The sequence below is a fragment of the Sardina pilchardus genome, chromosome 5 (assembly GCF_963854185.1).
Source record: "Sardina pilchardus chromosome 5, fSarPil1.1, whole genome shotgun sequence".
Classification (NCBI taxonomy): Eukaryota; Metazoa; Chordata; class Actinopteri; order Clupeiformes; family Clupeidae; genus Sardina; species Sardina pilchardus.
The window spans coordinates 17,602,025-17,620,021 of NC_084998.1; the positions used below are offsets into that span (position 1 = coordinate 17,602,025).

At 42.3% G+C, this 17,997-nt stretch overlaps 2 protein-coding genes across 6 annotated transcripts; one reads left to right on the forward strand and one right to left on the reverse strand.

Annotated features, from left to right (window-relative positions):
- The first annotated feature begins 306 nt into the window (after positions 1-306).
- On the forward strand, positions 307-10,834 carry pwwp2a (PWWP domain containing 2A). 5 transcript variants are annotated; one of them, XR_009939195.1, is made up of 3 exons: positions 307-1,400; positions 3,572-9,304; positions 9,643-10,834. XR_009939195.1 is itself a non-coding variant. In XM_062536749.1 (3 exons), the coding sequence occupies exons 1-2, from the start codon at positions 307-309 to the stop codon at positions 5,586-5,588; spliced, it is 3,111 nt and encodes a 1,036-aa protein (XP_062392733.1). In that variant the 3' UTR covers positions 5,589-5,616; positions 9,643-10,834. The 5 variants fall into 5 exon arrangements, 2 of the variants coding, with proteins under 2 accessions (XP_062392733.1, XP_062392731.1); XR_009939196.1 differs by having other exon boundaries at positions 3,572-9,131; XR_009939197.1 differs by having other exon boundaries at positions 3,572-6,507.
- Positions 10,835-11,002: 168 nt separating this feature from the next.
- Positions 11,003-16,483, reverse strand: ttc1 (tetratricopeptide repeat domain 1). Its single transcript, XM_062536750.1, has 8 exons — positions 16,388-16,483; positions 15,186-15,699; positions 15,029-15,089; positions 14,804-14,916; positions 14,427-14,463; positions 13,955-14,103; positions 13,080-13,134; positions 11,003-11,754 (listed from the first exon to the last, which is right to left on the reverse strand). Exons 2-8 carry the CDS (start codon positions 15,591-15,593, stop codon positions 11,618-11,620), a joined length of 960 nt encoding a protein of 319 aa, XP_062392734.1. The 5' UTR covers positions 15,594-15,699; positions 16,388-16,483; the 3' UTR covers positions 11,003-11,617.
- Positions 16,484-17,997: the final 1,514 nt, after the last annotated feature.

Here is a 17,997-nt window from a genome sequence, read left to right on the forward strand (position 1 = left end):
AAACCTTCGAATTTAAACTGTATAAGGACAACTGAACACTGGATGGGCTCTGCTCAATTCAAAGAAAGGTATTACTGCCCCTTGTGGCTCCAACGTTTGGTCTCACAAAGACGAAATGTATTGACAAAAAAGAAGCCAATTACAGTCAAGTTTCCAGGGATTTCTCTTGATTGGCGTCTTCACGAACAGTACATTTAAGGCTTTGTAGTTTACTAACCAATCACAAGTGCTATTGCTTTTCGGTGGGCGGGCTCACATCTTATCAAGGGAGAAGGCCAAGGACTGGTTGCAAATCGGAAAGAAAAAATGGCGGCCGTGGCTGCAGAGCCAGGAGCTGCTGCGGCATCAACAACAGCAGGGGAAGAGGTTGAGTTCGAAACGGAATCAGCTGGTCATGAGGGAAAACTGAATTCGGATGTAACTCAGGGCTCTGCGCCGGTAATGGACCTTTGTCACCAACACAGAGATGTGGATGCAGTTCAGGAATGCAGTCAGTTCCAAATGGAGATAGTGAGAAGGCCGGACATCGAAGCCGCGGGAAAAACCCTCTCTGTTCATGGAGATGATGAGCACGACAAAATTGGTTGTCTCGGTAGCGAAGGGGACAATACCGGGGATGATTATTTTGAGGACTACAAACTGAAAGACAATGTAATGACGGAGTGCTTGAAAGAACAGTGTTCCCCTATTTTGGAGTCTGCAAACGAGGTCAATCCTCACGACTCTCACGCCTGCCTTTTGCCGAGCTCCATCTCCGTCTCTCAGCCATCAGTGGTCTTTTTGCATTCTCTCCCAGTTCATCCCTCCGTAACAGAAACTGGGCTATCCCTTGCTGAACCGGCCGAACCAGCAATCGTGGGACTCAACCTAGAATCCATCGATCATTTTAGGGAACTGATAAAGCCCTCTTCTGAACCAGACCCAGTGCCCGAATCCGCATGTGATGCTACTGGTTCAGAATTCATGCCCCTGGAGGATGCTCTTCACGAATGCCCGCAACATGTCGACCATCCACAGTCTTTGTCAGTTTCAGAGAGTGAGTCAAATATCGGAGAAATATCCGTGGACGAAACCTTCACGAGTGACTTTTCTGCCGTTCCTGCAGACCACTCACCCCAACTTCACGTCGTAGGGGATACGGTCCTGTCATCCCTAGTGCCAGTGGACTCCTGCTCACCCCAACAGAGGTTCGAGACTGGTCTCTGTGAAGTAAAGTCTGAACCCAAACCATCCTTGCCCATATCAGAAACAACAGGGTCACCGCTCGACACAGTCGAGCACCTAATACCTGGATCTGAGGTTCGAGTATCTTTGGATCACATCATCGATGACGCATTGGTTGTGTCATTTCGTTTAGGCGAAAAGATATTTTCCGGCGTGCTCATGGACCTCTCCAAGAGGTAAATAATGTTGTAATGTGCCAGCTGTGTTGATTATGAGAGTGTTTTGTTGAGTTATCGAATGCCTTGCTACATTTGTCCCATCAACAGTGTGCCTAATCATAATACCATTGTCCCCTTATAATATTACCCTGCCCCCCTCCCCCCCAACAGTTCGTCAAAATATTATTGTGTCTGCCTATTGGAGTGTATTTTTAAGCAGATATGGTAATCAGGCAATGAGTCGAAATTAATCCTGTGTCAGGGAAGGACATTTTACGTTATTTAGACAAAGTTTGGAAAGGTACAAGTATAGCTTACATTGAAGAGAGAGAGAAGGAGAGTGCTGCGTTGGGTGATAGCTTACATTGCTTTTTGTCTCTATAGGGTAAAATCAATAACATGAATTATTGAACATGAACATTGAAAAATAATGCCCTCTTTATTCCTTTATATGTGTTTACATCTTAATGATCTGCATTGTAAACTAACATGATTGCATATCTGGTAATCAAAGAATGAAAATGTAAGACCTCCCCCTGAATATGGTGAAAATGATCTATTTACTGTCAAGAGTTTTTGGACAATAGCTTCTCCACTAACTTTGTAGTGTGAATTAGGTCTTAATTCTTGACATACACAAGCTCTAGCTACTATCATGGCTGCATGGTTGTTCTGTGACACTAGCTCTATAGATATGTCTTGCCAGCAAGTATTGATATTCTTATTGTTTTATTATGTTGCCCTCATACTTAAGTTCAGGAAAAACAACAGCTTTTGTGTGTGTACCGTGGCCTGAATAGACATAGATTTATGCAAAAGGTAGGATCTAGAGGTTTATATCTGTTGATGCTTGTGCAAGTGAAGGTTAGCTACTAGAACAAGACCCGTTAGCTAAAGAGAAGGGCATCACTTTCTAAGCCTCGGCTCCAGGTCAAAGTTGAGATCAGTGTTATCCTTCATGTTACAGTAGACCTCAATAATGCATTGGTTGTCATTTTGTTTAGGGAGAACACTTATTTTTTGATCGTTTATCATTCTGACTATGAAAAATGTATTTAGGTCTCCTATCAATAGTGTCAACCGATATTTGCTATTTACTGGTTATTTGAAAAGTTAATTGCAGCTTTATAGCTGTAGTTAATGAACACAAACCATGTGGATGGAGTCTGGAGACATTTGACCCTGGCTTCAAACCATTTGTTGAATTCATTTGAGGATGTGGTCGGCAAACTCCTAGAAATCTAAATCATGCATACATTTCAAAAAGGGGCCTCATGAAAAGTTAAGGGTTGTTACTTTTCAAAGAATGCTTAATGTACTTTGTAGTGGCAAGTTTATTAGTAGAAATATGTGTAAGCTTAACAGTACAAAGTGTTTACAGGTGAATATTGCCTAACATTTCAGACAATATTGCAGAATGCACCTCAAAGAACATAATGTTTACATAGTTTGGAAATATTACATGTGCAGTTGGTTTAAACTCAGTTCTCATGGTTAAGTTACACCATATGTTTGAGACTATTTTTTTTTTGAAGACTTTTGACGACCTTTTCTCGCATTGGGAGTGACAAAGTGAGAAAAAGAGTTTTCCTGCCCCCGTCCCGTCAGCAGTCCTACATCAGCTCGCTCTCCTTAGGCTCTGCAGGTTCAGTTGCACTCCCTGCCCTGACTGGACCTGTGATGTATAATTTACTGTTGTTTGGGTGTCTTGGTGAAAAGAGTCTATTACAGGCCCTCTCAATAGGAGCTGATCTTGGGGGCGGGGGGGGAGGAATCCAAAAGCATCCAAGTGAATCTTTTGAGAAGATCCTGAGACACCCAATGTGTGACATGCTCAGGGCATTTAAACTATATTTTGTTATAACAAATGACATGACCAAGCCCTGAGGTCTATGGTAAAATACTCCCTTATCCTCGATCCGTTAATACGCCATGACCGAGAGCAGTGTGTATCTATTGCTGCTTTAATGAAGATGTTGAAGTGAAAAAATGCTGATGATGCGAGAGATGAATCAATTAATTAGCATAGATTCATAACATAGATGAAGGTTCATTTCATTATAATTATTATACCCAGATGGATTTGAATATTGTTGCCTTTATATTTGCCTCTATAGTTCATCTGACCGGTTTGAAAATGGCATGGGATGGATGTAATACCTCTCTCTCTCCTCTTTTTCTTACTTAAGGTTTGGACCCTATGGAATTCCAATCACATTACATCCGAAGAGAGAATATAAGGATAAACCAGAATCTATGCAACTGAAAGCAGTACCCCCTCAACCGGAAACCGAGAAAGGAGGTAGTCAGGACGCCACTGACGCTCCCCGGGAAGACCCCGCGGAGGGTTGCAATGTCCCAGAAGCCACGCCTGAGCCCCAGACGAACCCATGGACCTCAAAACCGCCCCCCTTGTTTCAGGAGGGGGCTCCTTACCCGCCACCATTGTTCATCAGGGACACGTACAACCAGTCATTACCTCAGCCTCTGCCTCGAAAGATCAAGCGGCCCAAGCGCAGGCTGTACCGAGAAGAGCCCACGTCCATCATGAACGCCATCAAGCTGCGACCGCGGCAAGTGCTGTGCGACAAGTGCAAGGGCGCCGTGGCGACGGGAGACAGGCGGGAGACGCGGCGAGGTCTGGCATCCGACTGCCGGGCCGACGATGCCAAGCGGCGGCGCGGGGACAACGCCGCAGCGTCCGCCGCCGGCAAACGGCCCAGGAACGACCACCGGCCCGAGGAGAAGGGCCGCGGTTCGGACGGGCACAAGCGGCAGGCTCCAGGCATCCGGATCTCTGCCTCCTCTTCCTCTCTCGGCGCGGTGAAGGGAGGGGCAGGTGCAAACAGGGTGGTGAACAGGGGGGTGTCGAGCACGGCAGGCAACAGCTCCAGAGCTGTCCAGCTCAACACCAAGAAGGTCCTGCAGAGTAAGAACATCGACCACGCCAAGGCCCAGGAGGTGCTCAAGATCGCCAAGGCGCAGCGACAACGGGACCGGGAGACGACGTCCGGCGGCAGCGGCAACACCAAGGCCATGACGAGGGCGGCCGCGCTGCAGGAGGCCCACCAGAAGGTGCACTTCACCCGGCGTCTGCAGCAGATCAGCGGGGCCGGCACCGGCACCGGCGGCATCTCCACCACCCCGCTGCCGCCGCGGATGCGCATCAAGCCCCAAAGGTACCGTAACGAAGAGAACGACTCTTCCCCTTGTAAGCCGCCTTGCCTTGAGAAAGTGCCGGGGGGGAGCGGCCACGTGTTGCTGCCCAAGCCCGGCCCGCCCCGCTGCCCCTCTACGCGCTCCTCCTGCTCCTCCTCCTCCTCCTCCAGCTCCACTGGGGAGGCCGCCCCTGCTGCTGCTGTTGCTGCCGCTACTGCTGAAAGCCTGGGTCCCGCCAAAGCGACCGACCCCGAGCCCAGACCGCTGGGCCCTTCCCAATGCCAGCCCCCCCTCCTCCCGCTGCTGGAGCCCGAGCCTGAGCCCGAGCCTGAGACGGCCACGGAGAGCGGGGACTCCAAGGTGGAGCCCGACGAGTCGGAGGGGCAGGAGGAGAGGCGGGAGACGCGCGGGAGCAAGGCCGGCAACCTCGTGGTTTACGTGTCCCTAAACCCCAACCAGCCCGACTCCTCTAGTACCTCCATGTGCAGTGTCGATAGCGCAGATGAGATAAAGTCCTCGAACTCCGAGTGTAGCTCGACCGAGACCTTTGACTTTCCCCCGCCCGGTGCTTTGCCCTCGGCGGCCCCAGCCCCCGGCACGTCGTCCTCCGCAGTCGCCACCGCCGCTGCCGCTTCCTCGTCCGCCCCTAAGGACGAGACAAGGCGCGGTAAACCGATCAAAGGCACAGTCTATTCCAAAAGCGTCTCAAAGTGCGTTGCCTTGGACGGCAGGACCATTTGCGTAGGGGACATTGTCTGGGCCAAAATCTATGGCTTCCCCTGGTGGCCAGCCCGCATCTTATTGATTCAAGTGAGCCGCAAAGATAACGGGCTCTTAGTCAGGCAGGAGGCTCGTGTGGCCTGGTTCGGTTCACCGACCACCTCCTACCTGGGCCTTTCGCAGCTCGCTCCCTTTCTAGAAAACTTCCAATCCCGCTTCGACAAGAAGAGAAAGGGCTTGTACCGTAAAGCCATCACAGAGGCAGCCAAGGCTGCCAAGCAGCTCACACCTGAGGTTCGCGCCCTCCTTACGCAGTTTGAGACGTGAGGTGCTTAAGCCTCGGGGCAAGTGAAAGGTAGGCAAAGCAGGCACCCACTTAACGCCCCCACCCCACCCCGTACTCCACGTGAGGTTAGTTTTCAGCATCCATTCCGTGACAGAGAAAGTGTCAGGTCAGACACTTAGGACTCCTTTTATTTTAGCATGTGGAAAGGGGAACGCCGAGAGAGGACTTAAAAAGAAGCAGAGGTTTGGGCGTTCAGATGATGGCTGCTTTGCATCATGATTTTTAAACACTAAATGTTCACAACAATCAATAGGTTTTTTTTCCCCCCTTTTGTTTTTAAGAAAATGTCTAACATTTCTGCAGATAGTAACATAGCAGCTAATCTCAACATTGAGCTCCTCTGTCTAGGTCTTATGTCTTTATCCCTCATGTGATTGCATCCGCAAACATGCCTGTCTTTAATGTTGATAGCATAAACCATGTCGATCTGATAATAATTTATGGGTGAATGTGTGAAGTCTGCGAGCTGAGTTAGGTTTATGAACCCTTTAAGCCGATCATCAGTTTTTTTGTGGATGTGAAATGCATGAATCATTTTTCATAGAGAGGGCTGAATATATTCAAAGCAATATGGGTTTTATACCACGGGTAGCAGTGAGTGTACACATCAACATCCCTCTGTGTGGATGGATACCACCGTACCCATGACGTTTAAAAGGACTCTGGGAAAACTCAGAAAACTATTTCTCCCATAAAATTACTGTTGTCCATCGCGAGGATCTAGACTGTTACTCTATCCACAGAAACTAATAGATGTACCTTTTCTACATCTCCAACAATTATATGTCCATTTGTATCCTTTACCTCCTGTATAAGATCAAGGGCTGTCCGTACTGTGGAGCTGGTATTAAGCAGGCAACATGCTCCCCAGATTCCAGGGAACACACACGCACTGATGAAGTAGGTGTAATTACAGTGCAATGTGTCTATATTCTGCCAATTGAGTAGATTATTGTTCAGTTGATACATGTACAAGGAAGATAGATTGTTGTTGTTCCTTTGTATGGATATTGATGCAAGCGGCATAAAGGTTCTGCGTGAGGAATTAGAATGGTCAGTTTCACTCAAGATAAGGTATTATGTGTGAGAATGATAAATGACTATGACTACTATAAAGGCTGAGGTCCTTGTTAGTTAATTTGTATTGGTTGAGGATGGTATGGATTGAGAGTACTTTTGAGAGTACTTTTAACTAAGTGTTAAAAATGGAAAGGGGCATTGTCCATTCAGAAATGTTATTGTAATAACATTATTTTGAAATACACCTCTAATCCGTTTGTAAGGGCAATTCCACAGCCTCGCAAGGTGCTGTGTGCATTAGGTGGTGGGGAAATTACACCATTAAGATGTGTATGAAAGAAGCTATGCTTTGGATGCATCGTTCCGTTTATCCTATAGCTGGCAAAAGCTGCTGGTTGTGGAGTTGTAGCTCTGAAGCAGAAAGCTCTTTATCTTGAGGTGGCACGAGGCCAGCAGTGGATCTCACGGCAGAGGCAGCAGTGTTCTGAGGAGCTGCCCGTAAGCCAAATTCACCTTAAGTGCCCATGAGAGGAGTGCCATGCTGCTCTTGTCACACACACACACACACACACACACACACACACACACACACACACACACACACACACACACGTACATTATCCACACACACCACCTCTCTGCCTGCCTGGAAAAGAGATCATGGGTCTGCCAGCCAACCACAAGGCTTCAGTATCTATAGCCCTAGTGCTTTTTAGCTCTTGTCTTGTCTGGTTATTTTCTGTGTGTGTGTCTCCCAGTTTTGTTTTGTGTTTTTTTAACCCAATCTTCCCTTTTACTCTGTTCTGGACAGTGGAGCTCATGTTTGGTTTTAATGCACACAATATGTAGTGTTTTATTGAAGGTATACACACTTGAAACGATCGCCTTCATTTGTGTTGTATTCCAGAGCACAATGAATATGTACATAGTCACAGATGCAGACAAGAGACAACCTAAACCCCATTTTTTGTCCTTTTGAGTGCTCAAAGCTGTGTGGGGGTTGAATTTTATCAAATGGTTTTGTTCTACTATAATATTTGAGTAAGTTGTCCCAAATAGCTTATTTTTGTATGTGAGTTGTGTGAGTTGTCTCCATTTTTAGGGTCATCATGACACAGCTGTACCCTTTGGAGGGCAATGTCTGTTTTATTTTAGTTTTTTTTTTCTTTCTGTGGTGTGCCTGAACTTTTATTTTCTTGCCTTTTGACTAGTTTGGCTGTCTAGTCTGGCTGTGAATCTTGAATATGTACATGCATACATGTGAATATATCCAGTTCATGTGTATGGAGGTGCAGTGCTGTCAAATGGAACCGGAGCATTTGGAAGGAACAGCCAGACAGCTTGCCTCCAAACTGGTAATAAAATGGTTGTGCATTTATGTGGTTTGAGGGGGAGAGAGAATTTTGAGAACATACCTGTTCCCGTTTCATTAATAGTTCACTCTGTGACAAGCACATCCCATTAGACTCTGTTATCCCCCCTTCCACTGTAAAAAGGGACATACTGTAGGACATCTTGGTCTCTTGGTCTCCCCCGTTGTTCTCATTCAGTAGGTAGAGATCTAAGACCAGTGTAAACTTGCTTGGTAGTCGACAACACACTAACTGACTTTTGGCCTTTCGTCAAAACCAGAGAATTTGTATTTATTTTGGTGGCTGGCTTTTTTTTTTATGTTTTCATTTTAATTTGTTCTTTGTTTTTGTTTTTGAGTCTGTTTGCAGGTCAGAGAATGCTGTAAATCCTTTGAGAAGAAGTTACATTTGAAAATATTGTGTAAATGTTTCTGTTTCAAGATTATATAAATAAAATGTGAACCTAAAGAATTTTAGCGTAGTTGTCATTATTTAAACCTTTCCATGTCCCCCCTAGCCCCTAAGCTAAAGGCTTAATTAAAGTAAGTTTGTGAATATTTACTCTGTGTTGAACACAGTTGTTAAAATGGCTGTGTCACAACTAATAAAGGGGGCCTGACCTCCCCTGTCATCTGTCAAAGAACTCAGACAGATTCTCTCACCTGCAAACAGACTTTAACATGTCTAGCGAGTTTCATAGTCCTAGCTATGTCAAGTTGTTACACTGCATGGAGCTTGTGTTTTTCATACTGAAAAGAATTTCAACACTTAAGAAAAATCAGACCACTCAGAAGTATACTTCATATGAGCAACAACACAGTACTAACCATATTTTGTATCTATTTCTTCAGGTTTTTGGTTTGCTGGGTAGATCTGTGCATATTTTTTTATGAAAGCTTTTGTAACTACAGTGATATTTGGCCTGAGGGGCTGACAATTGCTCAGTATTTGCACAGAAACCTTTGCTGAGCAATTTCTGTGCCATTAATCTGTCCTAGATTCCAATGGTTCAAAGGTAGGCTGTACCTCTGCCAAGTACTTCTGATTCAGTTTATACTGAGCAGACACTATCGTTCCAAACTGAAATGTCAATAGCAATCCCCTTCCTTCCTATGGTAGCTTTATGTGGGGGAGCCATGCAACAGATGTTGAGTAAGTGGAGAGGCTCTGTTGATATTTATAGGTACTCCTTGGACTGCATAGCTAAGTAAATAGAACTGTTGCAAGGCTTATAGCACATATCCTTCTGTTGGATTTGCGGACATAAACAGACTGGCAAGCATCTGGCATGCCTTTCTGCTCTTTGCCAGTCTTGATCTATAAAGGTATTTTGTGCTAAGCAAGTGATGTCATTCGGCACTACCCAAAAGTTCACCCGGCTATGATTTGTACAGTATCGTTATATCTGATGTATTGAAAACGTTTATGAACAAAATCAGAGAATTTGTATTTATTTTGGTGGCTGCACTGGTTGCTTATAAATATTGAATTGCTAACAAACAAGCTAAAGGATATGATGTATATTAAAGAGGTTAAAATATACAGTTTCAAACTCTATGCCAACACTACTAAGGTATTGCTGATAATTAATCTAACAGCTCAAATGGAGGATCAGATTTCATTATTTTGACAACAGTTTTCTTTTCTCTGCTCTTTCCTCTAGTGCTGCCACACTGAAGGGCTGCTGATGAGTCCATGGCCTTCTGAACACACTGCCAGAGGCTGGAGGGGAGAGATGGTAAGAGGAAGACTCAATCTACCACAGGACAAAATGGGCCAAGAGGAGATATTATTTTTTATTTAAGAAGATTATATATATATATTTATAATTAATTGCTGACTGGCTCCAACCTCAGCTCCTTTGATTATGCGAGGAATCATAGATCTTGCAGTGTGGTTTTTTTTCTTCTTTTTTTCCCCCTCCTTGAGCGGGCGTCCGTTTTCAAAGCATGATCTGAGTCAAGGTCAAGGCCGAGATCAGAAGGCACAAGGCGCTACTGCAAGCATTAATCAAAGGACAGATGATGCTGCAAGAATTAGCAAAATAAATAAACTATGAAAAGTACAACACCTCAGTCCAGAGGAAATGTCTAAGATTGCATGTGTTATGCTGTCACAGAAGTGCAAAGATGGAGGATCTGGCTTTTGCTGTGCAAAGTGGTGGTGAACTTCCTTCTTTTTGCCCCAAAATATGTGAAATTTGTTGTTTTAATGATGGGATATATTTAAAGTGGCATAGCCTTAACAAGTGGGCTCTCTGAAGTCCACTTTGTGTGTTGTGTTTATACGAGGAATAGGACATTGGGAAGAATAGATTCATTTTGTCATTTACGGGCAATTAGCTGAATCAAAAGTATACAGACTTAACAAGCTCAGTATACCCGCTCTGTCTAGGACTGTTAATTTAGACCTAATTTCCCCCCTACACTCCCAGTCACCCATGCTCCATTCTCCTACAACCAGTTCAAGGAAAATAAATAGCAAAATGTCCTTTGTAGTCCCCCCTGTCTTTATGGTCCCATGGATGTATGCTACAGCAAGCCCAGTTTGTCCTCCTTGCTTCAAAAACTTTCCCTATGGAGCTCCTGTTTAAATTAAATGCATAGTGTGGGAGGGCGGTCTCTGGCGACACTGGCTGATCTGAAATCTCCAAGACAGATCGAAACATCAATGAAAAGCTGCAGACCTGGGAAGATGTGGCCTCTCCTCTTTTGTACATATGTGCGTTTCAAAACAATCGGATGACTTTCTTCAAATTAACATACGAGAATGATGGTTGTGGGGAAATTGTTCCGTTTTTACTGTTATCTGTATATCTCTATGAACTGAATATTAAACATCTGCTTTTGCCTTTGTGAGTGTTTTGTGTGCAGCCGAGCGTGTGTGTGTGTCCATGTCACCACTCTCACACTAGCACCAGAGTACAAGAAGGAATTACGATCCTAGTATCCTCACGTACTGCCAAATTGGTTATTTGGCAAATGTGTTCTTGTGGGAAATACACACAGAGAAGTGTGAAAAGCTTCAAAACAAGAAAGCTCTTTTATTACAAGCATGCAGTCTTATAATGTAGACACGCTTCTCACTACTGTAGGTTGTTTCATTGGATGGTCTCCACTGCTTCTGAGATACTGTCTGCATTTATCTGTGTATGCTTGTGCGTACGTCATGACATTTTTTGGATTTACAAATTACACTGTGTTGAAGAATTTGCAGAGTACAAAAAAAGGTCATACAATGAATGCGAAACTCAAAATTGTTTTACAATGGACTACAATGATTGGCTTCCCACTGCGATCAAGTGCGCAGTAAATTTACCACACGGTTCCTGGTGTTGTTTCTGGATTAGCCATCACCCCACGCAATATCACTCAGTTTTTTCAACTGTCCAGAGAAAGCCAGTACAACAGCAATTGCACTTTTAGACACAACATGACATGGACGATAATAAAACAACCATATCTACATTAAATTAATCAATAAATGTGGCTTTTGATACTTGGTGATCCATGAGAGGGCGAATATGACTACGCCACTGCAAATACACTTGCCATTCCTCTTTGTATTAGTAGCAGGACACTCAGAGAAGCACAACAGGCCATGATGTTGTGGCTTTTGGCTTTGGTATGGCCATAGTGTTATCTTCTGTTATTACCAGGATTTTGCACAAAGTTAACAGAGTAGGATCCAGAGCCGGTATCCTGGTTGACCTGGAAGTTTGACGTAGAGAGGCCGAATGGACGCAGGATCATATTGCCCAAGTCCTTCAGTTTACCTGTGAGCACAAACACATACGGAAGTAGACACTTAGTAAAAAATTGAGACTGATTTAATATATTCAAGGTGATATTATAAATGTCTTTTCCTCGCTTTTGGCTTTTACCAGCCCAATTCTCATTTATAGAACATTAAATCTGTGGCATTCAGTGCTGATCATGAGGTGATCTGCAGCATACACACTGCTAATAGTAGTAGAACACCATTTGGAATCCTAAACATTTATGAAAATGTTGCCATATTAAATGCTTTTTATGTGAGGTCACTTAGAATGAATTAGAAGGCCAAGGTGAAAAATCTGCAAAAACATAACACACAGTAAACACTCTGTGATAAAGGAGGAAAATAATGCACATGTGTTGGAAGTACAGTAGTGCATTCCCTTTTAGTCATTTATGTTGGAAAAACTAAACAAAACTACCACCCAAAAATTCCATAAAGAATCACATTTAAAGTGTGGAATATCACTGTAAGAACTAGAGCCGTTTATCTGTACCAGTTTCTTTCGACACATTTTGGCATTGGTATTTCAGTGAAATGCTGTTACTCTTTCAAAAGAGCAACATAATTTTGACCACACTCAAAGCTGTATTCAGATAGATTTTGCCAAGCAGGAACTTAAAAGGTCAATTGTATTTGAGATGCTGGTCACGTCCAGGTGCCATTTCCTTTAATGTGCCCCTACTGGTTCAAATGCATTCTGAAAGTAATAACCTCTCACCATTTATGACAAGAGTCACAAGACTGCACACTAGTGTAAAGAATAGTGTGTGAAGTGCATCACTTCCCTTTTGTCTAAATCTGTGTTGGGATTCACGACGCCATTTTCAAACATATGTGACCCTGTAAAGCGGAACCAGTCGTTTCAGTAAAATGTATTAAATTAAGTTATTGTGCTCACGTGAACAGCCATAAACTAAGCTTTCCAACGATATGTATATCGAGGGTATTACACAAACTATCGCTACGATAACCGCATCCAAAGTTGACATGGTTCTCCTGTCACGATATGCCAGAAGAGGAGAAATCACCTTTTTAAGCAGCGCGTGCACAACGGGAATGACAGCAAATGTGTTGAATCTTCGCCGGGTATAACAGTCAAAACGTATGTTTTTCCGTGAAATGCGTTCACGATATGAAACTGTAGACTGTATACAGTCGAATTATGCGAAAACGTGAAATTCAACATTTTAACCCGGAAGTTTGTTATTGTTGATTTTCTCAAAATAACGTTGTGCGCAAAACGACTGATTTCGCTTTGAATGGTCACATATAGCATAGACACACGGAATATGAGAAAAGGAGATGGAAAAAGCTTCATACTCATCATCTCCTCCTTAAGCTTCTCATTGCGCTCCTGAATCTGCTGCGGTAACCTCTGTGAGTCGAGACAGACAACAGAATTAGAGGCAGAGACTGACATTTGTTCACAATACATCCAATCAACTCCATTTATGCTCACATTTGACATGTTCTATGACTCCTAATGTATAACATGGAGTGGTCCAGGAAGGACATCTGAAGTGCATACATTCTTCAAGATGGTCACTCACAAATGGAATGCTAATGCTTATGATTTTCCATTAGTGATCATGCCAAGACAAGCATTATATAATTTAAGTAAATGAAAAATCAGGGTACACCCAGCTTTAAATCCAATAATAATAATAATAATAATAATAATAATGACAATAATAATAATAATAATAATAATACTCCAAAAAGGAATGATCTATTATTTAAGTGCAACAGCTTATACCTTCGTGTGAAGAGATTGCTTGTTATGCTAGTCATATCTCAGAAAGTACTACTCCTTCAACTCAAAATGAAGTAGCATTTGCTATTCTAATGGAAAACACTTTATAGCAGTCAATGAATCGCTCCTCACAGAACTCTAGCTGACCTGTGAATTATTTCTACAAAAGTAAAGTATGCTCCTAAAAATATTCTTTATGACCTTTATGGAATATCCAATGTTAACATATTTAATACACAGCTACAGCTAGTTTGCACTCCTGGTAACATCAAAAAATACCTAATGCTTTAAGCTTACTGTAAAATGTAAAGGAGAGCATACAAACAGAGGATTGTTTGTTGTTTTAAAATCATAATAAGATTGAAAGGCCTCTGTATTCAACTGTATTGAATGGTGAAATCTGTGTATCGCTACTCTAGGAGTAGAGATGGATGGTACGTACCATGCATGCTTCCCTGGCCACTGGGAGACTTGGATCTTTTTCTAAAACACTCTTGTAATCCTCCAGGGCCTCATCCAGCTTATCCGTCTTCTCATAGAGTTCAGCTCTCCGCAGAATTGCACGCACATAGTCTGGGTTCAGTTCTATAGCTAGTAAAGAGAGCACAGACTTGTTACCGGTAATAATCAAATGCTATGTACAAGTGTGTAAAAGGTATATCCTACAAAGTTAACTTAGCAAAAAAGCCAGAAAGAAATAAGACTCAACCTTCAAAAATAAACATGTAGACAATAAATATGCAGTAGCATACATGTAATAGCTTGCATATAGGAAATTGGATAAATACCTATATTTTAAACATATTGAAAAGAGCAAGAAGACAAACAAAACAAAACAAACATTAACATAACAGACACAATACATAACTGCCATCTTGCTTACATGGAAAACAGATTTAGATTGAGCATATTACCTTTTGTGCAGTCCTTGATGGCTTCTTCCTTCTTATCCTAGAGAGATATTCAAAAACCAGACAAACTGCACATTACTTCATATTAAAAGTAGACCGGCTCTCTGGAGCATGATACAAAGCAAGATAAGCGGTTATTGCCAACATTTCTAGCTGATTTCTCTCTATGACCTTTTACATTTGAACGCTGTCGTGTAAAAACAATTACATGATTTATGCAACAATGTCTATGAAGAACACCCAAACAATTCATACTCTTATATTACAAAACTACCACTAGATGTCACCAGAACAGGCAAAAAAAACACCGCAGAGAACACAGGATTGCACATTGTAAGGTCTGATCCAAGTAGTAACATTTTATAATGAACTGGTTTTACCTGATGTGAGCGAGCAGCAGCTCGATTTGAGAAGAGAATAGACCTTTCTTTACTGCAGCTTACAGGGCAAATATGCAAAGCAGACGTATAAGACTCTTCAGCCTCAACATGCTCTGAAAAAAAAAAAAAAAAAAAAAAATCCACACTTCAACAGGTTTACACTTTAACTGTTTTTTATGCTAAAAAAGCAGGACATATGTGTCAAAAACAGTGGGCCTTTCTCACCTCCTTTCTTAAACTGGCTGTTGCCTTCTTCCTTCAAAGACACACTTTCTTTTCGTCTGTGCTAAGGTAGATGGCGAACAAGAAAAATGGTTAAAATCTTTTATTTCTGTCAAACAACTATTAGATAAAAACTGGGTAAAGTGCAAAAATGTATCACCTCTTTCTCTTCCTCTGTTAGGTCTTTTTCTATCTCTTTCAAGTGCTCATCATCAAACTCTGGGGCAAGTTCTTCTTTCAGTTCAGGCTCTGTATCTGCCCAGTCCTCTTTTTCCTCCTCAGTTAGGCCTTCCTGTCCATCAAGGCTATGGTCACTCTCTTCAGGTGCAAGACTAAATTCACTTGATTCCCCCTCAGGTCCTCCTTTCACACTTAACTCCTCAAATTTTGTGTTTATCTCACTTAAACCTGAACTGGCCGAGTCCCCACAACTTGGTGGTACCCCATTCTGTGAACCTTTGCCAGTTCCTTCACCTGCTCCGGGTTGTGATGTTGCATCATCATGTGATCTTTTACTTTGTTCCTGTACATTTTCCTCACAGTCAAAAAAGTCTTCCTGCTGTTCCATACTTAGAAGCGTTACAGCGATATTGCAGTCTTTCCACGGATCAATGCCCCTCCAGCTATCAGACGTGCCCCGAAGTCCTGTCCATATCAGGGACACTCAATTGTCCCTGTTTAGTGAAGAAAAAGAGAGGACCGTTACATTTTCAGAGATTCAACACCTTCACACCAAAACCGATGTCACATACCATTTAAGGTGGATGTGTTTATTTGATCCTGACTGCTGAATGACTAACGAAGCTAACCTGACAGTTTGCTGACATCATGTGAAATCAACGTCCATGAAGTATAAGGTGATGAGAAAAGCATCACTGGTTTAAATGTAAGCTGTGCAATAAAGTAACCAAACAGTGAGATAGCTCGCTACTTAGCTAAATAACGTGAACTGACATGACATATTTTGCCACTGAACTTAACTTAACTAGCTAACTAGCCTGAAGAAATTGACAGATTGCGTCCTCTGGAAGTAAAGCAAAGCAATACCTAATTCTTCTATATATGCGAATGTCGACAGCTCCCTGTTTTATTAACAATTCCAATGAATGATTATTCTGAATAATTAACATTGACGTTACAGAGCAAGTAAAACTGGTTAGCGACAGCTATATCATAACGTTAGCAAGGCATGCTAAAACTCGCGGCTACGCAGGTTAGTTTACCCATGCACTATCTGCAGACAACATATCAGAGTGAAGTCAAAACATGACTCTTGAAAATGGTTTTTGAAAGCTTTGGAAAGATAATACAACGACGAAACAACCTTAAATTATAATGCTGTCTCATCTCTTCTGAACTTACCTTCTACAACCACACGAATCCAAACACTTCCGCAATACGAATGGATTCTGGGATATGTAGTCTTATGACTTCAGTGTGTTGTATGCTATTCCTTTTAGGTCATATGGTTGTATGTAGTCTTGTGTTGTCTCGGGTTGATCATGATAGATTTCCCTCTGATTTCCCATAGAAGTGTCTTACTAATGTGCAGCAAAGATCATTGTATTTTCCTAATAGTAGACTAATTTATTCTGCCCCCCATCAATAACAAGCAATGATCTGATGGTTTTACAGATCTACAGAAACGTTTAAAGGTTATTAGGCAGCATAATATGCCTATTCTCAGGCATCATAGTGATTTAAAATGTTGAGAGGAGATTTTCATAACATTTCGACTGTAGGCCTCTAAGCACTTTTAACCATAATAATGGAAACCTAGGTGATGTGGAAAACATGTTTGATGTGAACATGTTCTTAGTCTATTTTAGAAAGAATGGCTCAAATAAAGTGGACATGACCTATTTATAGCCTAGGCCTAGCCTAAATGTAGCCTAATTTGAAAGACAAGTATGTTTGGTTTATCGAGGCTCTTAAGGTGTCCCCTTCCAAGGATGGAAAATACCTCGTCTCCTAAGAAACCAGTTTGTCCATTAGTCTCCTAAGAGACCATCTTTGTTGTCAGTCTTGTTCGCAAAGAATGCACTCAGCCAATATGTTTTCCATTTATGCAGTAAAACCTTGTGATGCACAATTAGTCTAAATTATCTGACATAGGAAAACATGGTAATGGTCTTGTTTAATGTCTTAGCTGTCAGCTCAGACTCATTATCAGTGTGACACTATATTTAAGGCAGAGTTTGTTATTTTTGAGCAAAAATATTGCATTGTAGGCCTATGTTAATTAGCTCAGTAAATGTGTGATACACATTATTGATTGAAATGTTCTTTAATTTTCATTCAGTTTCAGAAATCAACAAACATATTGGACAAAAGACAAAGTAGTCCAAAATGGTTAGCGTTTTCAAGTCAGAGATTTTGAAACTCCCAGACAGAGTAACCTACAGTTATGCAGATTAATGGAAAAAGACACATAAATCGGTCACAATCTTTATTGAAAATGTACTGTAACATAGATAATTTACAACTCACTACTGTTTAATCCATCCTTAGACAGACATCAAAAGTCATGAAGTTCAACTCAAACAAAGTCATAAGTGGGGTCCTGCACCGTGGATAAGGAAAAGGCAGTTCATACAACAATGTAACAATGCCAAAATTTTAATTAGGTGTTTGTGTTTGTTGCTGACAAAAAAACCCCTAGTTTAATTGAATTGAGTGTTTGATCACATGCTGTCATATATAATATGTTAAGCATTTTACAATCAATAAAATCTTCTGTGCGCGGTGTGTGTGTGTGTGTGTGTGTGTGTGTGTGTGTGTGTGTGTGTGTGTCTGTCTGTCTGTCTGTCTGTCTGTCTGTCTGTCTGTGTGTGTGTGTGTGTGTGTGTGTGTCTGTGTATGTGTGTGTGTGTCTGTGTGTGTGTGTCTGTGTCTGTGTCTGTGTCTGTGTGTGTGTGTGTGTGTGTGTGTGTGTGTGTGTGTGTGTGTGTGTGTGTGTGTGTGTGTGTAGG